The following is a 22,391-nucleotide window of genomic DNA, read 5'->3' as shown; positions in this document are numbered from 1 at the left end:
GAAGACACCTCAGATGGAAGGACGAGAGGACGCATGAGCACGCCCAGTGTTTATTTATCCAGACGTGTCCCTCCGTCCTCAGCGCAGGCCGGCATCCTTAGCGAGGCTAGTAAACATGTTGACTTTTCCCTGGCTCTGACCGAGCTGGCACACACAGCTCCTGGAGTAAATGAGCTGGTGTTTGACAGGGAAGGTTGGAGAGCAGGAGGAGGAGGTTCATTTCCAAACAAACCAGGTCTGTCTCCTCCCTCACGCTGCCTTCCAGAGGCAGATTAGCTGATAGCTCGCCAGCGGGTCGGCGGCTAATTCGGCATCACTGCCTCTTTGTTTTGGACATGGCGGTTGTGTCTTTTCTGTCTTTTTTTATACTCAGAAAACTCTGTGACTCTCTATGAGACTTTGACTCTTAATGTTACTGTGGAAAAAGAAAGAAAATGTTTACATCATTAACAGTGATATAAAACAGTAGAAGCAACTTACCATGCAGATAGAGAAGCAAACCTTCACATTTACTTTTTTACAACTAGAATTTACCAAAAAATAACTCCCTTGATTCATCCCCAAATTTAAGTGTTTGTTATGTAAGTAATTTGCATCAAGTTCTGGACTGGACGACATATTGCATGATGGAACACAGATTTAAAATTGTACATCAAGGTGGATGTGTCTGAAACATACTGAACTCATCACCCACTGTGTCTTCTTCTTGTGTGCAGACTCTGTGTCCAGTGAGACAGCCTTCCTGGAGGACTATGTCCTGGGCATGGGGGACACCCTGGAAATGTCATGTGACCTGGAAGACCACTCAGAGCCAGTCGTCTGGTTCAAAGACGGCGCTGGGCTGGTGCCAAGCAACCGGACGCGGCTGGGCCAGAGGATGTTACGCATCATCAACGTGTCGTACGAGGACTCGGGCGTCTACTCGTGTCGGCTCGCCCACAGCAACAAGCTGCTCAGCAACTACACCATCCGGGTGACAGGTGAGAGCAACAAGGGGGTGATTTTAAACCCGTAGCCCTTACAGCCAAGGAGGAGAGACAGTTAAAGTAAAATAGTAACTACTTTAACAGGCTTTAACTTTCGCTGAACTGCTCAGCTTCTTTCCGCCTTGACGCCCCAGGCCGACGGCCAGCGTCGGCGGCCCTACTTTGCGCAGTGAGTCCCGCACCCTTGTTGGCGACTTTTCAGATGATTGAGAATGTTGAATTGGCGGCGGAGCCCGTCACTTTGATTGGCTGCTCAGCCAATCAGGAGAAGAGAAATGCAAGTGAGGAACGCAAACAAACAACTGAAGTCAAGAGGGCACACACAGATGGTTCCTCTCATTCCAGTACACAAATATTTTCACACCGACATCTGGAATGAGGCAGCTGAAGACCAACTGAAGCTTTTTAAGGGCTGAGCAAGGGTGGCGTGAAAATGTCAGGCGAACTCTTCATCATAAAAACAGTTTGTATATCTGCAGTCTGAGGGCTTCTGGCTTCTGTTTTTGGATGACAAATACAGACTACTGCAACCTGATGGTGTGGAGAGTTATTTCATCTGTGCTAGTTCATTGTTGGCTGTAGTCGTGGTGGTGTGTTCAAGTGCAACTTTATGGGCCAGACACGGACAACATCACGGTCTGAGTTTCTCAGAAACTGGTTCTTCTGATAACAGAAACAGTCACTACTTCCTTCACATCAGTGAACTGTTTAGTTCACCGTAGATCAAACGAGGCAGTTGTGAGGTACAACACCAGTAAAACTTTTCACGGTACTTACAGGTTAAGAAAAAGTCACGACATAAGTCTTCAAGCTTCTCTTTAATCTTTAAGTGCACTGATCAGTATTTAGATAAGACTTAAGTAAAGAAATAGGCTAATTTTCTGAGATACTCGAGTCACCAGCAGAGCTCCAGTGAAAACAGACGGGTTGGCTGCACCCTGTGGAGCTCTCCGAGAATCAGCCTCCTTCGTTTTCATGCACATCTGACAGACAAGTGAGAATCAAAGTATTTTCTGTGTGTAAACATAGTCGAGCAGTTACAGCAGTGATGCCTCGACATGACAGATTTTCATAACAGCTCGTAGAAAAACAGTGAAAACTTAGCTCAGCAGTGAAGTTCTGTTATTTTCTCCTCTTGTTCGGTTTCAACTCCTAGTTAGCTGTCTGCCAAGCTGCACACACACACACACACACACACACACGCACACACAACTTCACAAAGCTTCACCAGTCAGCACTCGGCCAAGTTTCACACAGATTCCCCCTCCTGATGCACAGTCAAAAGGTGAAATTCATTATCATAAGACGGGATGAGTAAAGTCTTAAGCAAGTGTGTGATGCAAACAGAGCTCTGATGGGAATGCCGGACTGGTGGGGGGGTGGGGGGGGCGAGTCGGGGAGGTCAAAAGGGAGCGAGCAGTAGCTTAAAAGTCTGGCGGCATTTTCCCCGTAAAACTTGTGGACACCAGCTGAGCCTGTTATTGACAACTAATTAGAAAGCAATTAGCTCGAAACGTTTCATCATTGAAAACAGATGGGGTGGCAAGAAATGAGAGAATTTGCTCCCTCTCAAGTCACCCCCCGCCTCCTCTCTGACACACACACACACACACACACACACACACACACATACAGACGCATGTGTTTGGCTGCGAGCCGGGCACAAAATGGCCTTTTCCGGATCTGATCAGAGATAGACAGCTTCTCCTCCTGGATCCACACATCATCTCCAGACCTGCAGGAGGACACATGCAAACACACTCCCCACATCACTGGTTTAAAGAGGAAGAAAACATCCATCATTTTGCAAGTCATGTTAAGCTTTAAAATCTCCCATTGAGGTGAATTAACTGCATTTGCTTCCCGCTCAGCAGTTTTCAGAAGAAAAAACCATGCAGGAAGCTAATTCCTCGCAGCCCATTGTCAGGCATTTCCTATCATTTTAACACTACATGTTTAAATCACTAGTGAAGTCAGACTTAATACAGTATGTAGCGGCAATATCCTGCCCCTTCGCGTAACGCCCGCTCTCCGCCCTCCACTCTAAACACAGAACCTCAGCTCCATCTAAAACACACATGGACAATCAAATATTTGAGTAAGGTGTCAGATATTTAGGAGCGGTATCAGATTTAGCTCCTGGACGGAGTCCAGACGGCGCAGGGCGGCCAGTTCATATTGAACACAGACCCAGTCCACGTGCTGGAATGTGAGGAGATGAAAGAAGGTATTTTACCATAAGAAATGCATGAACACTTTGTTTCTAGGTTCTGTATATGCGACTTAAATATCTGGAGGCTCATCACAGAATTGGCTATAGACAAGAAATAGTGAAATGTGTTGTGCGTCCCTGTCTTTTGCTTTTAGCATAAGCAAAAAGCAGACAAAGATAATTGTTTCCGAATTTACTGGGACAGATTAAACGTCTTGTCTTTGGCACCAGTCTGTCCTACGACACTTGATCGGAGGGCCCTTTGTTTAAACATGAGCCTTCTTATTTATGGACTCCAAGGTTCAAATTTAAGGACAAATTTGTTATATATATATTAAATCATAACCTTTGACTTTTGCTGGGTGTGTTAATGCAACTGGAAATCAGATTATTTTTAGCAAGTTAGCAGTCAAAGGACGGTGATATCTGTCTCTCATTTGGCTGGTCAGTCAACCGCTGAAATATTTAAATTTAACTAATTTAACTATTTAACTAAACTCTCCAATAGTGTGGTTTGTGACCATGCATGTGCCAAACTAATAACATTCCCATTTGAATCAGCTGTAACTGTGCTAATTAGCTAATGTTAGCATGCCAACATACTAGACATTAGCCTAGTAAACACCAGCAGGTTGACAATGCTGATGTTAGCGTTTAGCTCCTGTGCAGCCTCAGGTGGACTCGTCTGGTCTGCAGTGACCCTGCTTCTCTCTGGTTTCACTACTTTCAGCGATGACTCACCAACGGTATTCAGTTGTAAGGCTTATTTTGACAACCACAATGTTTTTCGAAAGTGTCATTTTTACAGTGATGGAGCTCATGCCAGACTGTAATGTGAGTCCAGCTAGCTTGTTTTTTTGCTGAGCTGCAGCACAATAGTCGAGTCGAGTTGTGGATTGTGTCATATAACAGAAACTAAGACCTGCTAGTCGGGAGTTTCGGGAGCAGTTTTAGCTCACCGGGGTTAACATCTGGCTCTCATTAGCCAGGACCTGCAGAGCTGAACCAGAAAACTCCAAGGTCACATCGAAAATAATTAGAGTGCCGGCGTGTAAATGTGTGATACAGCAAATCTAAACAGTCCTATCTGTGGCTCGAGAGTAATTAGCCATCATCTGACACGCTAACCCTTTAGCAAGATCTGTGTGTTGCAGACGTAGAGCAGTTTTATGTGTGTATCCGCTCATGTGAACGCACACACACACACACACACTCGACTGTGTTGCAGCAGCTCTAATGATCGTCTCATTTCTAACATCTGTGGAAATGTTTTGGTTGTAACATGTGAGCAAACCGCGTTGCAGAGAACTGTAGGCTCATTCATGAGTTTCTCAACGAGTCAGTTTTCAATATGCATTCATGCACACGGCGTGTGTTTCTGTGTGTCTGTTAATGTCTAATCGGACTTGTTTGTGAACACACACACACTTTCGAGCTCCACTGGGCATTTTAACGTGCTCAAAATTCCTGCTTTGTTTTCCCCCCTGCTTATCGTTCACAAAATAGACTGGGTTCCACAAGTTTTCCAGAAGTAATTTTTGTTTTATCTGATGGTTAGCACAGTTCAAGTAGTCTGCAGAATAAAGACATTTTGTTAAAATGAAGTTGTCTGGTTGAGTGAGTGCAGATGCCAAATAAGATTTGTCCGTCGTTTTTTCCTTTATTATTCTAAATTTTAATTCAGTCTGTTTGTCTTTCCTTTTCAGATTCTCTGTCGTCTGGTGATGATGAAGATTATGACGAGGACCCAGAAGATGCAGGTAATGGAAATGGTGAATTTTTCATTACTATTTTTTTTGACTACATTTAGTTAAACGATGTCATTTGATGTGAGAACCTTTCCTGTTTAAACTGCCAGAATGCTGTTTCAGCAGTCCTACAATGGCTGTAGCTCCCAGACTCCATCAGTAACTTGGAACAAAACGACCCCCAACTGTTTGTCACCTCGAAACACAATTCTTAGCACTTAAACTCAAAGCATTAATGTGTTCTCATGACAAAAATACAACCTGAGTCCCATTAAGGCAGCATGAACTGCGTCGTTAAGCTTAATGTGCTGCACCTGCCACACAGGCTGCAGAGTGAAGCCAGGACCTGGAGCGGCTGTGAGCGGGTTAAAGTTAAGATAAAGAGCGCGCAGCCTTGGTTAGACTTTATATTGTCATATTGATTTTTCTGCAACTTTATTTCCCTTTGACTGCTAAAAGACAGATTTGGGGCTACAGCAATAAAAGGACTGATTTTGTCCCAGTATGAGTAAGAGAAGCTGAGAAGGATCAATTCACTAAACTGATCATAGCTGCTGCTGCACTACAATTGTTGTTTGCACAGAGTTTTGGATTGGAATTTTTATTGGCTTTTATTAGAAGCCCTGATTACTTAGGCTGAACCAGAAAGAGCACACACAGTGACAAAACAAAGTCACTGAGCTGGAACAAAGCCATTCACCACACTGTACTTCACTTAAAAAGTGAAGAGTGAAGAAATAGTAATCTGGCTCACACCTTTTCATACAAATTGTGCTTCCCTCCACATGTTCTTGCAGAGGTTACAGACCCTCTGATTAATCATCAAGTCTCTGCCTCTTCCACTTTCTGTTCTCTGGTGTTGCTAACTCTGAGTCATCAGCACACCTGATTACAGGTGATGAGCAGATGAAACGCAGCAGCAAATGTTTGCAGTAGCCACATACTGCTTTGGTGCCATAGAAACTGTTCTTTTTAAATCATTCATTCTGACAGACGATCTGCATTTTAAAATTTGGGCTCATTTCACTTGTCAGTGTATGAAAGATTTTGTCTGCAGCAGCAGGAGAATCTCTGTAAAAGGAGCTTTTATTGGCAATTATGGGACTTTTATTGGATTTATGCGACTGATTACAGTTTTATTTCTGTAATTGGAATTATATGGCTCTTCTAAGTGCTCGCTGTCTTGCTGTGCTCACATTAAAGCTTCTCTCCTGAGCACTGAACTAAATGCCACAATCGCATGGATCAAAAGCCGGCGCTGCTCCGGCGGGTAACACGGGCGCTCTGTTGGGATGTGAGCTGTTTTGGCATTCGGAGACGTGCGGAGTTCAGGTGCAGGTGAACAAAGAAGGGTGAGGGATGGCTTGTGCTGCGCTTAACGCGCTCTCTTCTGTCGGCCCCTCGGCGGGCTCTCGACCAGCCAGGCGCCGCACTGTGCTTCCTTTGTTGCACCGTATGAAGGTGAGGCAACAGACAGTCAGAGACAGACTTTAAAAAAAGGAGTAATGAAATGATGGAAATACGGTGAGACAGAGGAGGGATAGAAATGAAGGAGACAAAAGAGAGCCTGACTGGATCTGAAAAACCTACAGAAAGAGAGTTAGATTGACTGATTTAAATTATCTTTACGCCGTAACAAATTCTTAAGTTCCACTGCTTGCATACTTTGTGGGTCACAATAGTCCACTTCTTGACTGTGGACTCCAGCTGTCAATGAAAAGCTGGAAAACTTGCCAGGGGTGTCAAACAGTCCATCATGTCTTGAACTGGATCCCAGTCCACCTTGACTGCTCAAAAAAGAAATTGGTGCCAGAGGTGAAACGTGGAACTGTTTCAATGACGGAGCGACAGACGCCCAAACGAAATCAACGAACTTTGTTCACATACGAAGCTCCAACCGAATCCACGGTCGCACTCGACTGAGACGGTGACGGCGGCAGACGCTGCAGCTGCTGAAAAGGCCCAAATGCCACATTTTGTGACCCAATGATGGGCTGGTGGGCAAAAAACAAGAGACTTTCATAACTGAAATGACGTGACTTCTTCCAGGACAGTGAAAACACAAATCTACATTTTGAGAGGTTTTTCTGTTATTTGTTCTGTCGTCGCTGATATAACAGGAGTGGATAAAACAACAGAGACACCTGTCAGCATAACTCAGCAGATGATCAAAATGACCGTACATCAAGCCGACCAACAACAAAAACTGATATTTAAAGGATATTATCGGATCGCTTGCAGGGTTGTTGTATAAGCCAGGTGTACCTGACAAACTGGCAGCTGAGTGTTTGTCCGCTGTTAGAGTCTGGCCGGAGACCTTTTGCTGTCATCCCTCCCTTCCCTAACTGCCTTTTTCTGCAATCAAAATAAAAGCGAAGAGAATGTGTTTAAAAATGATCTCTTGGTAAAGACATCATGCTTTTCCATTTAACTTGTTGTGAATTCTGCTGAATCTGTGAAAGGGAACTGCTGTCGTTCCTTTTCTCCTCACTGAGATGGGAGAGAAATCGGGATTTTAATGAGGCAGTTGTTGCTGACGACAGCATGCAACAGGAGCTTTGGGAAAGACAGGCTGTCAGGAACAAGTGGGTTAGTAAGTTAGTAAGCTGCTGCTTGGAAAAGCAAGCGTCAAGTCTCAGCTGTGGATCAAAAATCACCTCCTGATTTATCCTAATTCTCTTATTCATGACTTGAACAGCCATTTTTGTTCTTATTGCGGCACTCGTTGCACTCAATTATTTAATTAACACAGGAATGTCTGTTAATATTCTTTGTCTTGCTGCTATCACTTTCAACATTTAATCCCTGCATTCTGCTGTCGGAGGATTAAAAATGTAATCTAGCTTCATGTTCATACAGTTTTGCCTTTTTTCTTTAAGGCATTTAGCCGATGCTCTTATCCAGAGAGATTACAGAAGAAAGCAGCAGAATAAGCACGGCACAAAGCTTCCTGTTGCTGTCTTTGTGCTGAAAGTCGCTGTGGATAACCTGCTATGTAAAACCTGAATGTGTTTGAATGCGCCGCTTCACTTCTGGAGCCTGGAGTGTTTCCGAAAGAGGCCGAAGTGGCAGCGGCAGCTTACAGCACACATCCTGAATGCCAGTAAATAGCCTCAGACTGCCAGGCTTAATCTCTGGATGTAAGTCTACCTCATGACATACGAGGCTCCGATTTCCTGGCCAAAAGGAGAGGGATTAGCCCAGAAACGTTAAACCCCTATCGCTGCTTAATGTCCGCTAAGCCACCGCTAATTAGCCGGCTGTAGCAGGAAGGAGCCATGTGACAAACCCCACAGCCAGACGGAGAGTCCCGTCACGGTGAGCACAAGGACGTCCACGAGAGGAGAGGACAATAATGGAGATGTGTAGGTGGCTAAAGAGTCGGGCCGTTCACGAAGGACAGACAGGGAAGCGAAAGAGAGAAAAGATGGCATAAAAAAGCAGAGGATTTGAGTCAGTCTGGGCCGTCGCTGTAGCTGCCAGCTGAAATGATGCTGCTCGCCACAGCTGACTGTTCTCAGAGCAGAGACAAACAGAAAGACAGACAGACAAGCTGCTCCAGTCATGAGCTCATTCTTCACCAGCCTCCAGAACTCGCTCAGCTGTCTCCTGAGGCCTTCTGGGAAAAGGCAGAGGGAAGATAGATGCCTGCCCAGCAGCCACAGTAATTCCTGTGGAGTCGAAGCTGTGCACAGATTACGTTATCGACCAATTTGTGAGACTCACACCAGATTTGTGTTTCAGTTTTGTATGAAGAGAAAGCAGTCGCGCATGTCACGTCTGCATTTTCTGGGTTATCTCCAGCCTCTGCTCTGAGTGAGTGAAGCTGCAGGTTTAGCAGGCCTTCACACACAGAAGGTGGTGTCTGTTGCTGACCAGGCTGTGAGGAAACCACGTGGGTCAGTGCGAGTCAGTGTCAGTCGTGATATGTGAAACGATTACTCATGACGACATCAACAAATCAGCTTTAGGGAAGGCCACATTAACAGAAAACATGCCAAAATATGCAAAATAAACTGAAAGGTTCTTGTCTCAGCAGATTCTTTGAGGGACATTTGCACCATTCAGTCGTCATGGACGATTAGCTGCAAACATGAAATGTCTTGGCTGCTTGTTAAGTGTTGTCATTCATTGTGCATAAATGTTGCAAAGCACCTTCATCCCTGATGGGAAATGCGAAAATATTTCACCTGAGTTGACTTTCTCAGGTAGTCCTTCTTCTTTCACCTCTTGGAATATGTTTGACAAATGACGAAACCCTCTAACACGATTCAACGAGTTCCCGACAGAAGAGCAAATAAAAGGTCAGAGACAGAACCGTCGTCGGCCCGCACACGATGAGTTTGACTTATTAAAGTGGGTACTTTTTGCAGTGTGGAAAGCAGCGCACACACTCAGAGCCTGTGTGAAGTGAAAGGGCAGTGTGTGTGTGTGTGTGTGTGTGTGTGTGTGTGTGTGTGTGTGTGTGTGTCGGGGGGAGGAATGTTAACAGAGGCTAATCTGTGCTCTGCTGTGCTCCTGAGCTATGCAGCCTCCTTGTTTACCCTGGCAGGAGAGCAGAGAGCCGGACGCCGGGCCACGCTACGCTGCTCTGCGGCCGCCATTCCTCCGACTCTGTTTGCCTTGAGTCCCTGCAGGCCCTCCGGGGCAGCGTGCCTTCAAAGAGTCCCAGTGTAATCTGTAATGAAATCTGCCTGTGTGCTCGCAGGCGTCAGCGAGGGCAAATTATACAATTACACAATTAGACCCCCCTCCTCCTCCTCGTCCTCCTCCCGTTCCCCAGATCGGTGTCTGAGCGCTGAAGGGCCTTGTGCCTGCCGTGGCGATCGGCTCCGCGGCGTGTCCGCTGCGGCTTATTGCTCGGCTTGATACGCAGCCTCATACGGCCTGATGCGCGAGGGTCGCACGTGGTTGTGTGGAACACCTGTGACGGCAAAGTCCAAATGCAAAGAAAATGTGACCATACTGAGCACTCAGATGGTGCAGGGGCCCTGCCAAGCCTGCACAGTCCTCTAAAGTTGTTATTTTAATAATAGAAAGTATTTAGAAAAATTTAATCTGCATCTGGACCAGCATCAAAATACACACAGTGGCAGACAATCATGGGATGAATGTGCCAGATTTTCCTTCCTTTGAGTAAGTGCAGTAGTTCATGAGAAAATATTGAAAGTCTTGCAGGAAAATAAATCATTTTAAAAATTCCTGGATCCCCACCAAAAAGTAATCACTTCTTTTCTTGGCTCACGGCCGAACTTTCCACCAAATTTCATTGCAATTAGTCACAATTTTGAGACCGACACACAGCCAAAGTGACTGAAAATCTCACCTCCTGATCAGCAGCGATCAGAAACTGTGAATACAGAAACTTTTGTTATCAAGTCCAGCTGTGAATGTGTGCCAGGTAAGCACTGCTGGGCTTTGGAACAGAGCTGCTGCGATTAGTCGATTAATGGAGTAATCGATTAGTCGATCAAAAAAGAAAATTAGTAGCCAGCGATTCTGATAATTGATTAACTGCTTCAGTCATTTCTAAAGCAAATTCGCTGCTTTCTTTGTCATTTATGATAGCAAGTGAAGAGTCTTTGGGTTTTGGACAGTTTGTTGGACCAAGTGGGAAGACACCACTTTGGGCTCTGGAAAACACTACAACAAGACTAAATGGTTGATTGATTAGTCGTGAAAATAATCAGCAGATTGATCAGTAATAAAAAATAATCGTTAGTGGCAGTGGCGAAAACCTGACTTCCATGTTAAATAGCATCATCGCTTTTCCCAGTAAATAAACTCCTCTGGCTGACCGACGTCTCCCCGTCGCTGTTTAGTGATTTCTGTTATCGAACGTGGACCAAACAAACAGCACAACAGGAACACAGTGGTGTATTTTTAGGCTCCCGGAGAGATTTCCCTCCTCGCTCTGCAGCTGGCAGGCCGAGCTGAGAGGAGGTGTTACGCTAAACCAGTTTCCACTGCGCTGGCTGCATATCCACGCAGGGCAGGGTAGTCGTCCCTGTGGGGTTTGAGGGCTTTCTGCTCCGGTCCCCCTCGCCTCCCTCCTAGAAAATCCCACTCCCCTCTGCTGAGGAAATACCATCCAGCCAATTAGACACGGGATGGGATTCCTGCGTGTTGCTGAGCGTACAGAGCAGGACTCGAGCTCAAACATCGATCGCTGTTTCTGAATTGGAAAAAGCTGCATTTTGTTTTACTTGTTCTGACAGAGGAAAGCGACTGGTAAGAATCCACGGAGCCAACAAATAACGTTTGTCTCGTTGGAAAGAAAGCTCTTAGCTGTGTGTTGTTTCACCACAGTCCTGACCAAAATGATGTGGCTGCAAATAAGGAAATCACCTCTGCATTAAATAATGATAATAATACTAATCTGTTCTCATTTGGAACATTCATTTGTTTACATTCAACACTCATTTAGTTTTTTATTCCTCCAAAATGAAAAAAAAAATCTGAAAATTGCAGTAAAAATATCATTATGTTAATTCTATTTACAGCTTAAACAGTTTCCTGTATTCATAATTGCTTTTGGTTTTTATCCTGGTTTTCTTTTTCCACATTTTTATCCAATTATTCTATTCTCAGCTGTTCTTCCACAATAGGATATTGTTTACTGTTTACTTCTAAAAACAGAATAAAGTTTGGATGCCTGGAGAACAAAAAGGTGGAAATCACTTCATACCTGCTCTGCCTCTTTAAAAGATAGCAGAGTTTTGTCATTAAGTAGTGAAATTGATTAGTTTTAGTTTCAGTTGCGCCCGACTTCACAGGAAGTCCTGTAGTTTCTGCTGTGGAATAAATAGAAGAAGAACCGCAGCGACCACCGTCACAGCAGCGGCCTCTCAGTTTGACTGACAGGTGCAGCAACACAGCAGTTAGCGCTTAGCCGCTAAAGGTCAGCAACTAAACCAGTCTCTGTGTTTCTGGGACAAAACCGTGGAGACGAGATGAGCGTCATGAGTCCGCACGCGCGTCTGTTTCGGGTTTAGAGAACGTCGTTGTGGCTGAAGGATCAGCAGCAGCAGGAAGGTGTCTTCAGGCCCACATGAGTTCAGGAGCAGCAGCAGCAGCAGGAGGAGGAGGAGGAGGAAGAAGAGGAGGAGGAGGAGGAGGAGCACGGAGGACCACACATCAGGAAAGAGACTGTTTAAAAACTCAGTGTGTGTTTCTCTTTCACCGAGTGTGTGTGGCTGATTACGATGCCAAGAAAACAATGTGTTCAGACTCCTGGGAGGATTGTCCCACGCTGAGTGTCGCTCCAAATACGTCGAGACAGACGAGACAAAGAGGCAGAGAAGTCCTGAAATCTAACAGATATTTCCCTTTTAAGGTGTGTGTGTGTGTGTGTGTGGCTGCACGTGGACAGAGTTTGTCTTAGCGAGGTGGGGAGTCTCTCACTCGAGCAGGGAGCTGCGTTCAGCCGCTCCATTACAGTTTGTAAACACACTGGAGTTTACAGTCTGTTCAGCAGAGTGAAGTAACGTTGTGTTTGTTTGCTTTCTAAGAAGCTGCGTCTGTGTCTTTCATCACCGAATCGCTCTCTCCCGGTCTGGTTGCAATCACTCTGTGAAGCCCAAGCCAAAGTCTGATGGCAAGAGCCAAAAAGATGTGTGCTAGAAATCCATCAGAAGGAGCCCAGACATCACAATGAAGAGACGCACACACACACACACACACACACACACACACAAGACAGATTAGAGACAATCACACACAGCAACGCCCACCTGACTGATCGCCATCTCACCTGGGATGTCCTGGTGAGTCAAAACCTGCCTGTGGTGCTCAAGGGTGAGGGTCTGATAGCACACACACACACACACACACACACACACACACACACACACACACACACACACAAGCGCAGACATTGAGATGGTAATTAGCTCCTCTCTCTCCTCCTGCATTTAGAAAGTAAAAGAGACATCTGATGACCGGTCAGCCACCTCCCCAGCTTTTGTCCTGACACACACACACACACACACACACACACACACACACACACACACACAGGCCTATAAAGGGAGTGAGTGAGCCATGCCTCAGTGCTCTCACCCTCCACACCCACGCAGCTGGAACAATAGGCCTCTCTGACTCTCTACTCTCTCTTTGTCCGCCGTCTTCTCAATACAACTCAATAAATCGCCCTGACAGGTTTCCAAACTCTCCGGATCGGACGATTTAACCCAACTCTTGTATTGTCATTGGGGAAAGAAGGTGATAAGCATTGTTTGGTCCTCGTGACGCTTCGGTGTCCGTGTCCTTTCAGTGTCCGTCAAACTGTGTTTTACACCACTTAAGCTGCGTCTCTGGGGACAGAAGAGGCTTGACGCTGCAGATAGTTGCAGGTTCTGTGTGTTGTTTATCAGAGCAGCGAGGGAAGACCTCCAGTGAAACCACAGCCTCACATCTGTTCTGGCAAAGTACATAACTCATCCAAGATGGACCAGTTTGAAGACAGAGGAGTCCCGTCTGTGCCATCTTTTAGCAATTATAAAAACATGTAACGATGAATTCCTTGGAGAGTCTTTCCCAAAAAAATCTCTGATCTGAGAGCAAATGGACAACAAGGAGGGTGATCTGTTGTGCTACATGCTGGCAGAGAGAGTCAGATTCAAGTCAAAAAACGAGTACCTGAGACCTGGTTCCCCAGAGGCCTAAAACCTTCAAGTCTCTGGTTTTGAGCTGGTAATATCGCAGAACTATATGCTTTGAAAAGGCTCAGTCCCAGCTACATAGTGAACAGTATTAACAGATTCCTAGAGGAACATGGCGGCAATGAATAAAGCTTTCCATTAAATGTTGTATACTTTGAGTGCATGTTTTGCCTTGGAGAAGCAGCTTTGTATGACTGACGCCCTGTTTTGTGTTTCACCAACAGAAGCTCCATATTGGACCAGGCCCGACCGGATGGACAAGAAGCTGCTGGCCGTTCCGGCCGCCAACACCGTCAAGTTCCGCTGTGCAGCGGCCGGAAACCCGATGCCGAGCATCCACTGGCTGAAGAACGGCAAAGAGTTCAAGGGAGAGCAGAGGATGGGAGGCATCAAGGTGAGCGACTTCAGCTTCAAACATGGTAGCACCTAAAGGTTATAGAAGCAGCAGATTTTAAAGATTAAAATCCTCACACCAGCTCCAAAAGAAATCCATCTGAAGGAGGTGATTCTCTGCCCTCCTCGAGCCACCATCAAAGTGCCTTTTAGCAAGGCATCCTAATCCCCTGCTGGCCGAGCAAAGCTGCTGTGTGCCCGTCAGTAGATCATTGTGAGTGCTGCGATGCTCCCCGGTGTGAGTTTCTATAACTGGACGAGTGTGAAGACGAGTGTTGAAAGAGCGCTCATGCTCGCTGAGGTCTTCTCACGGTGAATAAAGGTCAGGGAACTCGTCGCAGGGCTGGCAGGACTCGGGCCACTCTGAGCTGACCCAAATAAATTTCGAGGGTCGAGCTGCTGTGCTGAAAACAGAGCGGTCCACAGATACACGCAGCCTCGCGTGATAGCTCGGCGTTGACAGTAATGCGGTGCAGCAAACAGCTGTTGTGCTCAGTTTTGTCATCGGATTCACTCTAAACACTGAGCTCTCGTGTGGAATGGCACTACTTAAAGTAACAGGGCTTGGTTTACTTTTGTGTTCCTTTAATGGCCCTGACGGTAGGATGAAAAGACAAACTCGGCGTGGTAAGGACATCGGAATTCAAACAGTCAAAATGTGTGTTCTGCTTCAAAATAAACCCTCCTAAATGTTCATTACAAATAAATTCAAAAATTTTGCCTGCAGATGTAAATTCTTCCCGGGTCTTCCTGTGCTGTGTGGTACTTTCCCTCCCTTTCAGTCCACACGCTGCCTTAATAGAAAAATAAATTAAAGCGGCATTAATAAAGAGCAACTTTTCAGTGTTTGCTCCACCCGATACGATTCCTTTCTCTTCAGGGTTTAATTCCGGTGCTTCTACATCTTAAGAAAGCTCTGCTGCACTGAATCTTAAGAAAACACGAAGAACCAAGCAAACTGTAATATTAAGTAAAAAAGAAAATCCAAGTTCAGAGCATATTCAGTCCCGACTAACACAGGATCAGGCTTCAAGCTGAAACTCGCACAGAAGAGCAGAATTTACTTTGCTAATGTTTGCTAACGGCCATAAGCTACTGGTCATACCGGACCAAGTGCAGCTGTTATTATATAATGTGTGTACTGAGTTATTTGTTCTTTCAAAACTTGCATAATCTCACTTTAACTAAATGTAAACTAAATAAAACGTAACACGTCTAAGCTAAATTAAACTTAAGCATGTGGAAGCAGAAATTTGTCCATTTAAGTAGTTTTCTGTGGCAGTGAAGTTGCCTCCAGCTGAAGCAGAGTGAACATGTGTGAGGGAGTGAGAGATCCTTTCTCCCCAGTGGAGCTTTGGCATTTAAGGAGTTAAATGTAATGAGATCCTGCAGCTATTAACAGTTTACAAAGATCTCCAACATCTGCTCCCAGCAGACCAACAGCAGTTGTCTCCCTCCCTCTGTCCCCACTCAAACACACACACACACACACACACACACACACACACACACACCTGTTGCCAGCCCTCAGGACACAGAGTCACTCTCCGACAGCAGCATGTTTTCGTATGCATGAAGATTTGCTTATCACAAAGTTTGCTTTTTTCCCCTCTCTCTTTGGCGCTGAATTAATCCCAAACTGACCAGTCAGAGCACTTAGATGTTTGTTCCATCTGTTCACCAAATCTCCCACTTCTGCCCACAAATCCCCAAGTGTCCCTCTTCTGTAGAAAACAGCTCGCCAGTGGCAAGTGAAAGAGCCCAGTAGAGACGTTGCGTGGTGACTGAGACCGTATTGAGATCTTAAAGTCAGCCTAATCAGTGTAATGTCTCACAGTAGACGGTTATACACTCCCCTGCTTAGCACATGCTCCTACGGGCTTTTTAAATGTATAATTAGAGAGTGATATGTATAGCTGACTGTCCATAGTAAACCTTCACAGCGTATGTGAGGTCCACTTGGCCTTGCTGTATTGCCGGTGTGAGCCGGGACACTTTAAGTTGTCAGCGGGCCACCGAGGCAAATTCCTGTACATTTTCCGCTGTGCAAAGCTCAGAGGGTCGAGCTTGGCACCAGCCACTACAGCCGATGTCGTTCTCACCGTGACCACCCAAGCACAGGCACTCATGGTGTGCCGTAAAAGTATGGAGGACGACGTGTCCGAGCAGTAGGACGCGTAGCCAAACGGTTGTTGTTGCACGTGATTAAAATATGTTTGAATCCCTTTTGTCACCATGCAGCATTGACCCTTTTCATTCACTTCCAGTTCACTCAGCTTTATGTAACATGCAGACTTTATGTATTCAAATACACGTATGAAAGACTTTTGTCTGCTCACATCATTCTCCCTGATCAAGGTTAGTCCATTTCTAACAGACATATTGAGAGCCTTCAAGGCTCTGAGCTCTGTCAGCCAAACTGTGTATAACTTCTGAACTTCTGTCCTCATTACGGTTTCAGTAAACTGCAGCTCCACAGCTACTTTAAATTCCTCCATCATTTCGACCATTGACTGTGAAATGATCATATTAAAGAGAAATGGTAGAAAATTATACAAGTAGAAATCCACCATTTCATTGTCCTTTAGGTGCATACGTGAGTGATTGAGCCTGATGGAGATGTAAGATTCAAGGCGGCAGTTATTGAGACGTTCTTTTCTGCGTCTTTATCGAGACATCATGGCTCGTCCCTCCCCTCCCCTCCCCTCCCTCACTCCTGTCCCTGAGCTTTTTTAAAATCCAGTTAGCCGATCACAGTGTGGTCTCTGTTGGCCTTGAGGGAGGTGAAAAGGGGGAGTCATCTTCCTTAGAATGAGGGTGACAGGCAGGCTGGGCTTCATGATTGGGGGGGGTCAGTGGTTCAGAGCTCCGGTCCGGTCGTGATGTCCAAACCTCTCCTAACACTGCAAAAATTCAATCCATCTTTAAACGCTTAACCATCAAAACTGTGCACAATAACTCATTTTGCTGTATGAGGTGTTTGCACTGAAGATTAAGTTGTTTTATTCACAATTAAGTTGAGTGATGTGCTGTCACCTAATTTTTAACATGGTTATCCTTATTTTCCTCGTACCATATGTTCATCGGTGTTTGCACTTCCCAGAGTTCACCCGTCCGTCAGACACCCTGAGAAGAGCTGTGGCGTCTGGATTCTTCACTCCTTAAAAGTTCCTCTTTTGTCTTTGTCCTTTTGATCATGGTACAAAAACAGCAACGTCTGGAAAAGGGGAATATTTATCATCGTAGACTTTAAAAAGACACATGAAAACCAAGGCAGGAGGAAAGACCTAAAGTTTTCACCAAGTGGCTGAAGATTGAATCGTCGTGACAGACCCAACGTGCTGTCAGGACATTTTTTGCAGTGCATTCAGTCTCGCCGTGTCGAAACCTTCGTCACCCCACCTCCCATGCCTGTGATGAGTTCATTCAGCAGGGTCAGGGGTAGATGGGTGGTGCAGATGCTGGTGAGGGGGGTCAGGCTGAGTCCTGACAGCCTGACAATGGCCTTCTAAAGACTCTATTCCTGCAGCGGGGTCCCGAAGGTGAAGCTGTCTTACTCTCGCATCCATATTGAAACGACACGATCATTTTTGATTTGACAGCCGTAGTTAATTTCAGCTGAATGAATCGCGCCGTGACTGATTTTTCAACGTCTGGACGGGCGATGGGATGATTTTGTCACACGTCTCTCGAGGCCGATGGCGTGTATGCGGCTGTAACCGACTTGCTAGGCGATCCGTGCTGATCCGTGCTGCCTACCGACAAGTTTGTCATCTGCTCTGAGTGGCTTTCAGATCTGCACTCGAGTGAGAGAGAAAGTTACTGACTGAACGGGCCATTAAGGTCCATTACCTGCCTACAGGAACACCTCCTGTCTCCACCCTGGAGTGGCAGAAAGTGGTCTTTCTGAGGATGCACCGTGTTCTCCTTTGTTCCTTAAAGACATCCACTTTCACGAGCAGTTTCATCTCCTGCACAGGCCTAAGATTACATTTGTATGAAGAGATAGAGAAGAGTCTCATCAGGTTCCCCTCCTGCATGAATTTATTGGAAACGTGTCAAAAGAAACGTCAGGAAGTTGAGACAAAATATGACACCTAATTTAAAAGTGGGGTTAATTAGGCTGGATAAGATGGACGTTTTGCAGGGTGATGCTCATCTGTCAAGCTGCGAGTGTCCCAGCAGACACCAAACCCAAACTGACAGCATAATCAATGATAAAATGTGCCTTAGAAAGTCATGGTTGTGTTGATGTCGGAGCTTCGCTTACTGTCAAATAGAAGAGACTGAAAGCTGATAATGCAGAGCAGATGAGACTATGTGACATAAAGAAACACACTCGAAAACACACTTTTTCTTGCAGCTGCTGAAAAGAATTTTCTCACACACTTTTCCTGTTTCTGAAGGCAGATGCTGACTGTTTTCAGGTTTTACAGAGTAACATCTCAAAAGTGTCCTTACGTTTTCACTGATTCACAGTGGAGTTTCTGCAAAACAAATCATCTATCAACAACTTTAGTGTGAAAATGGCAATAGTGGTAGTATAATTAAAAGCAAAATGAGACAAATCCTGTGATTATCCCGCCCTACAGGCCCATATATCTTGTCTTTCCCCTGAGCGCACTGGAGGTTGTTCAGACGTTCTCTTCTGTCTCACAGGCACTTTGTAAGTCTATTGAAATGCAACGCAGAGAACTAAACGGTACGTTTGTTGAAACTAAATGAAACGGTAAAGAGGATGTGTGGCTCATTTGTAAGATGGAAAATAAAATTCCAGCAGGGCGATGTGCGCGAGCATTGTGCGCCTTCCCAGACAACTGTGGCGCTCGGAGGCTCCCCCGTTATGCAGGGGCAGGGCCTGGAGGTCAGAGTTCGCCTCCCTATTGAGCCATCAGAAGGAGGTGGGGAGAGATGGGCGTGTTGCCAGCTTATTGAACCGGCCGAGTCTTCGACAGCCAAAGCCGATGCTGTTGTGTGCCGCCACATATGGCGGAAGGGATTTTATTGTGTTCATGCTAAACTGTGCCGGCACAAGCGAGACAAAAGTTGACAATGTAATTATTGTGTTTCGTTCCGTCCAGGTCGCTCGGCTCTTAACTGATTTTGTTTTAAATCCCTGTTTTGACAGGTTTCCAAGGCAGGGCTCTTAAACTGGCTCCACACTGTTACTTTTTAAGACTTTAAGCACTTTAAATCCTTGTTTTTCCAATCCAGATTTTAACACAGCCTGGATTGTGAGTCTCTGTAGGAATTTCTGCACGTTGCAAGATTATTTTTGGACTCTTTTTAATGTTGGTCACCCACTTTGCTCCCCTGTGGCTTTACAGAAACACACCACAGGTATCAAAAGACCGATTATCCCATTTGTTGTTTTCTTGCCCATTGTTCTCTTCCTTGTATTCTCACACTGCGATTTACAGTCTTCTCTGTCTCGATGCAATGGCATGCAGAGCCCAACTCAGGCAAACTTTGCCAGCTTTAATAGCGAACCCTTGAGGACTGCTTCTATCTGTTTCCGCTTTCTCTGTGGGTCAAATTAGACGGTAGCACAGATCCGAGCCACTGGTCCGCTCTGACACAGTCATAAATTCTGGTAACTGGCCCCGCTGGTTCTGACAGGGCTATTTTGTGAGGTGAAGATGGAGGGTTTGGACTATAAAGGGAGCGGAGCTTCCTGTGTTTTCTCAGACAACTGCTACGCTGCAAAAAATGTCGGTACCTTTATGAACCATTTAAGCCCGGCAGTGGAGCCGTGAATTTATGTTCTGATTGAACAAAGTGAGAGAATCTGCCAGCAGGGTGAAGTAACTTCACTGTTTTCCATGGCAGCCTCTGCAAGGCAAGCAAAAAACAAAAAACGTTTTGTCTCCACGTATTTCGACATACAAATCCCAGCCTCCACCTCATGTGTTGGTTCGATGTCTCACTTTTTGCAGTGTGAAAGTCCACGTCCATTCCCATGGCTTGTGCCCTTGTGTAGGTCCACAGCCAAAGCCATAAAACCTTTAAAGCCTCGTATGACTCTAACGTAAGCTCCTTAATAATTTAATTCTGTTTGGAATCTGGCGTGATTGGAATGGATGGGATTATCACGTTTGGGGACTAATGCTGCAGGTTCAGCAGGGGTTAGCAAGTGCAACATGGTAATAAAAGCAAGTGGCACATATTGAGAAAAGAATTAAATGCGGGAAGGGAAAGAAAAGGTGGACTTAGAGCAGCAGTGTCACTCAGAGTTCACAGTTATCACAAATTATTAACTTTGAGCGATTCAGGCTGATCTCTTGTGCGTTACCTACTTATTACCCTGTTTTACACACTTAGAAAATGTACTTTTTTGGTAAAAACATTTAAGTTACCGAGTTTATCCAACTCAAGTTTGACTGCAATGTGATTAAACAGGACAGTTACTTTAGTCTTTTTACTATTTGATGGCCACCAATCAGTAGAAAAATCTCTAATCAAGTGGCAACTAAAAATTGACTTTTGGGAAATTAGATTTCAGACCCACTTGCCCGCCCAGACATAAAAAACAAAAACATTAACCTTGAAGATTTAGATGTGTTGCTTTCAAACTTAAAGACTTTGGTAAAGTGAAATAATCAGATGAGTTCATACAAAACCGGACGAAAATCTGCTGGGATTTAAGCCTTGTGTTTGGGGATTTTCATGTTGTCAGATTAAGTTAAAGGATTACGTGCCACCTTACAGACTGTGTCACACATTTGTGCTTTTATTTTTTTGAGCTGAAACTAAGCTGTGATTTTTTTTTTTCTCAGTGTGGCAACATGCAAAAGTTTTTCGTGATTGTCTGAGTGTAAAGTCAAACAGCTGTAACGCGGGGGAGTCAAAAGTTCAACTGAAGCTCCTTGTGAAAGTGCTTCAGTGTACCACAAAAGAAGACCTGAATGGGACCAAAACTCTGATCACAGTCTCTGTTTCTGTTGGTGGTCTTGGCCTCTTCTGAGCATCGGCTTTCGGCTCACATTTTGCCACCTTTTAGCTTCGCTCCTCCCGCGTCGCCGTTCCCCTCCACCTCATCCACCTCCTCCACCACCTCTCTGGGCTCAGCGACCGCAGCAGAAGGCGTCACTCATCTGCTCATGAGAGCAGCCATTGACTCCAGTTTGACTCCTGGGCTCTGAGGGTGGGGGTTAGACGGGGTGGAGCCAGCCGCTCTGACAAACCATTTGCCAGCGTTGAACGGGCTGCCTGCTCTACGTTACCATGCAACTGAGAAAAGCACACGCAGGCATAATATTTACACTGTTACATTATTTTCCGCATGCGCCTCCAAGAGAGAGAGAGAGAGAGAGAGTCGAGGGGTGTGTGCAGAGGGAGAAGGGGAGGAGAGTGTGTATATGCTAACGTATATGTTGTGTGAATGGTTGGCCGCTAACCTAAACGCGTGGGGTTAAACGTTTGTGAAAACACTGAGTCCTCTCTGGGTCGGCACATTTTCCTACGCAGGTGATGTGAGGTGTTCCACCCTGAAAAGCCTCTTTGTTGACATCACTCATTCCCGTCTTTAGTAATTCTGACCTCTTTCGGAGGTGTTCGCCCCACGCTTGTCGCACAGCAGTGGCGTCTGAGGCGCATGTTTCCACTTAGCTTCTGAGGTCCCCCCCACGCCCCACCCCTCGCGCCGCTTTGGCCCGTGGAGACTCAGCCTATCGATGCGTAGCAGGTTCTCTGTTCTCGCCTCGCCGTGCTGGCTGCTCGCTCTGCCTCCGAGCAGCTTCTGAATCTGTCAGGTTAGTATCTCTGTCTGCTGCCATTCAACCACACCTGCTTTGAATTACTACGCAAAATTTACCCTTTGACTCTCCCGGGATGGATTGCTCTTGACTGGCACGGTGGAACCAGTTTCAAAGGTGCAACAGGAATCCCTCTGCCTGCTCTCACTGCACGTTTTTTTTCCTTTTTCTAAGGGAGGAAATTCTTTTGAGACACTTTGCTGAGCCGTCTCTTCTGAAAGTAAACCCATCTGAAAGGTTCTACACCATCATTTCATTTAGCTCAACAGATTGCTCAAACATTTGGGCCTTTGTGGCTTTCTGTTTTGAACACTTTTGCCATCATTGTTGGGCTCTTTGTTAAGCAATCATTGCGACATTTCTTCTTGTCATCTCGCTCATTTCTTACCAAATATGATCCAGATTCTGCACCACAGTCTGACTGCTGTGGGCACACAAACTGGCTTTCCCGTTCATGTGAAAAGATTGTTGCTAATCATGTCTGTCCTGCGTCAAGCAGTATGCAACCAATGAAAGGAAAGTTGCATTACCATTTTAAATGTGTGTTCAAAGGGCTTTGCGCCTCGCTGTGCACAGGGCGCTCTTGTTTACCAACCTGCCCACTTCTGTGATGTTTTATACCAAAGGATATCAAA

At 45.6% G+C, this 22,391-nt stretch overlaps 1 protein-coding gene across 7 annotated transcripts in view; it reads left to right on the top strand.

Moving 5' to 3' along the window:
- fgfr3 (fibroblast growth factor receptor 3) overlaps nt 1-22,391 on the top strand; it is a 67,260-nt gene that overhangs the window by 24,080 nt on the left and 20,789 nt on the right. For 5 of the 7 annotated variants that reach the window (XM_046412153.1, XM_046412154.1, XM_046412151.1 and 2 more), the window contains exons 3-5: nt 717-980; nt 4,905-4,970; nt 13,834-14,003. In XM_046412153.1, coding sequence (XP_046268109.1) covers nt 717-980; nt 4,905-4,970; nt 13,834-14,003 — 500 coding nt within the window. The remainder of the gene's footprint in view (nt 1-716; nt 981-4,904; nt 4,971-13,833; nt 14,004-22,391) is intronic. The other 2 variants (XM_046412156.1, XM_046412155.1) reach the window with 1 other exon arrangement.

This window comes from Scatophagus argus, chromosome 15 (assembly GCF_020382885.2).
Source record: "Scatophagus argus isolate fScaArg1 chromosome 15, fScaArg1.pri, whole genome shotgun sequence".
Lineage (NCBI taxonomy): Eukaryota > Metazoa > Chordata > Actinopteri > Scatophagidae > Scatophagus > Scatophagus argus.
The sequence above is the reverse complement of the archived record's forward strand: the minus strand, read 5'-3'. Positions and strand labels throughout refer to the sequence as shown.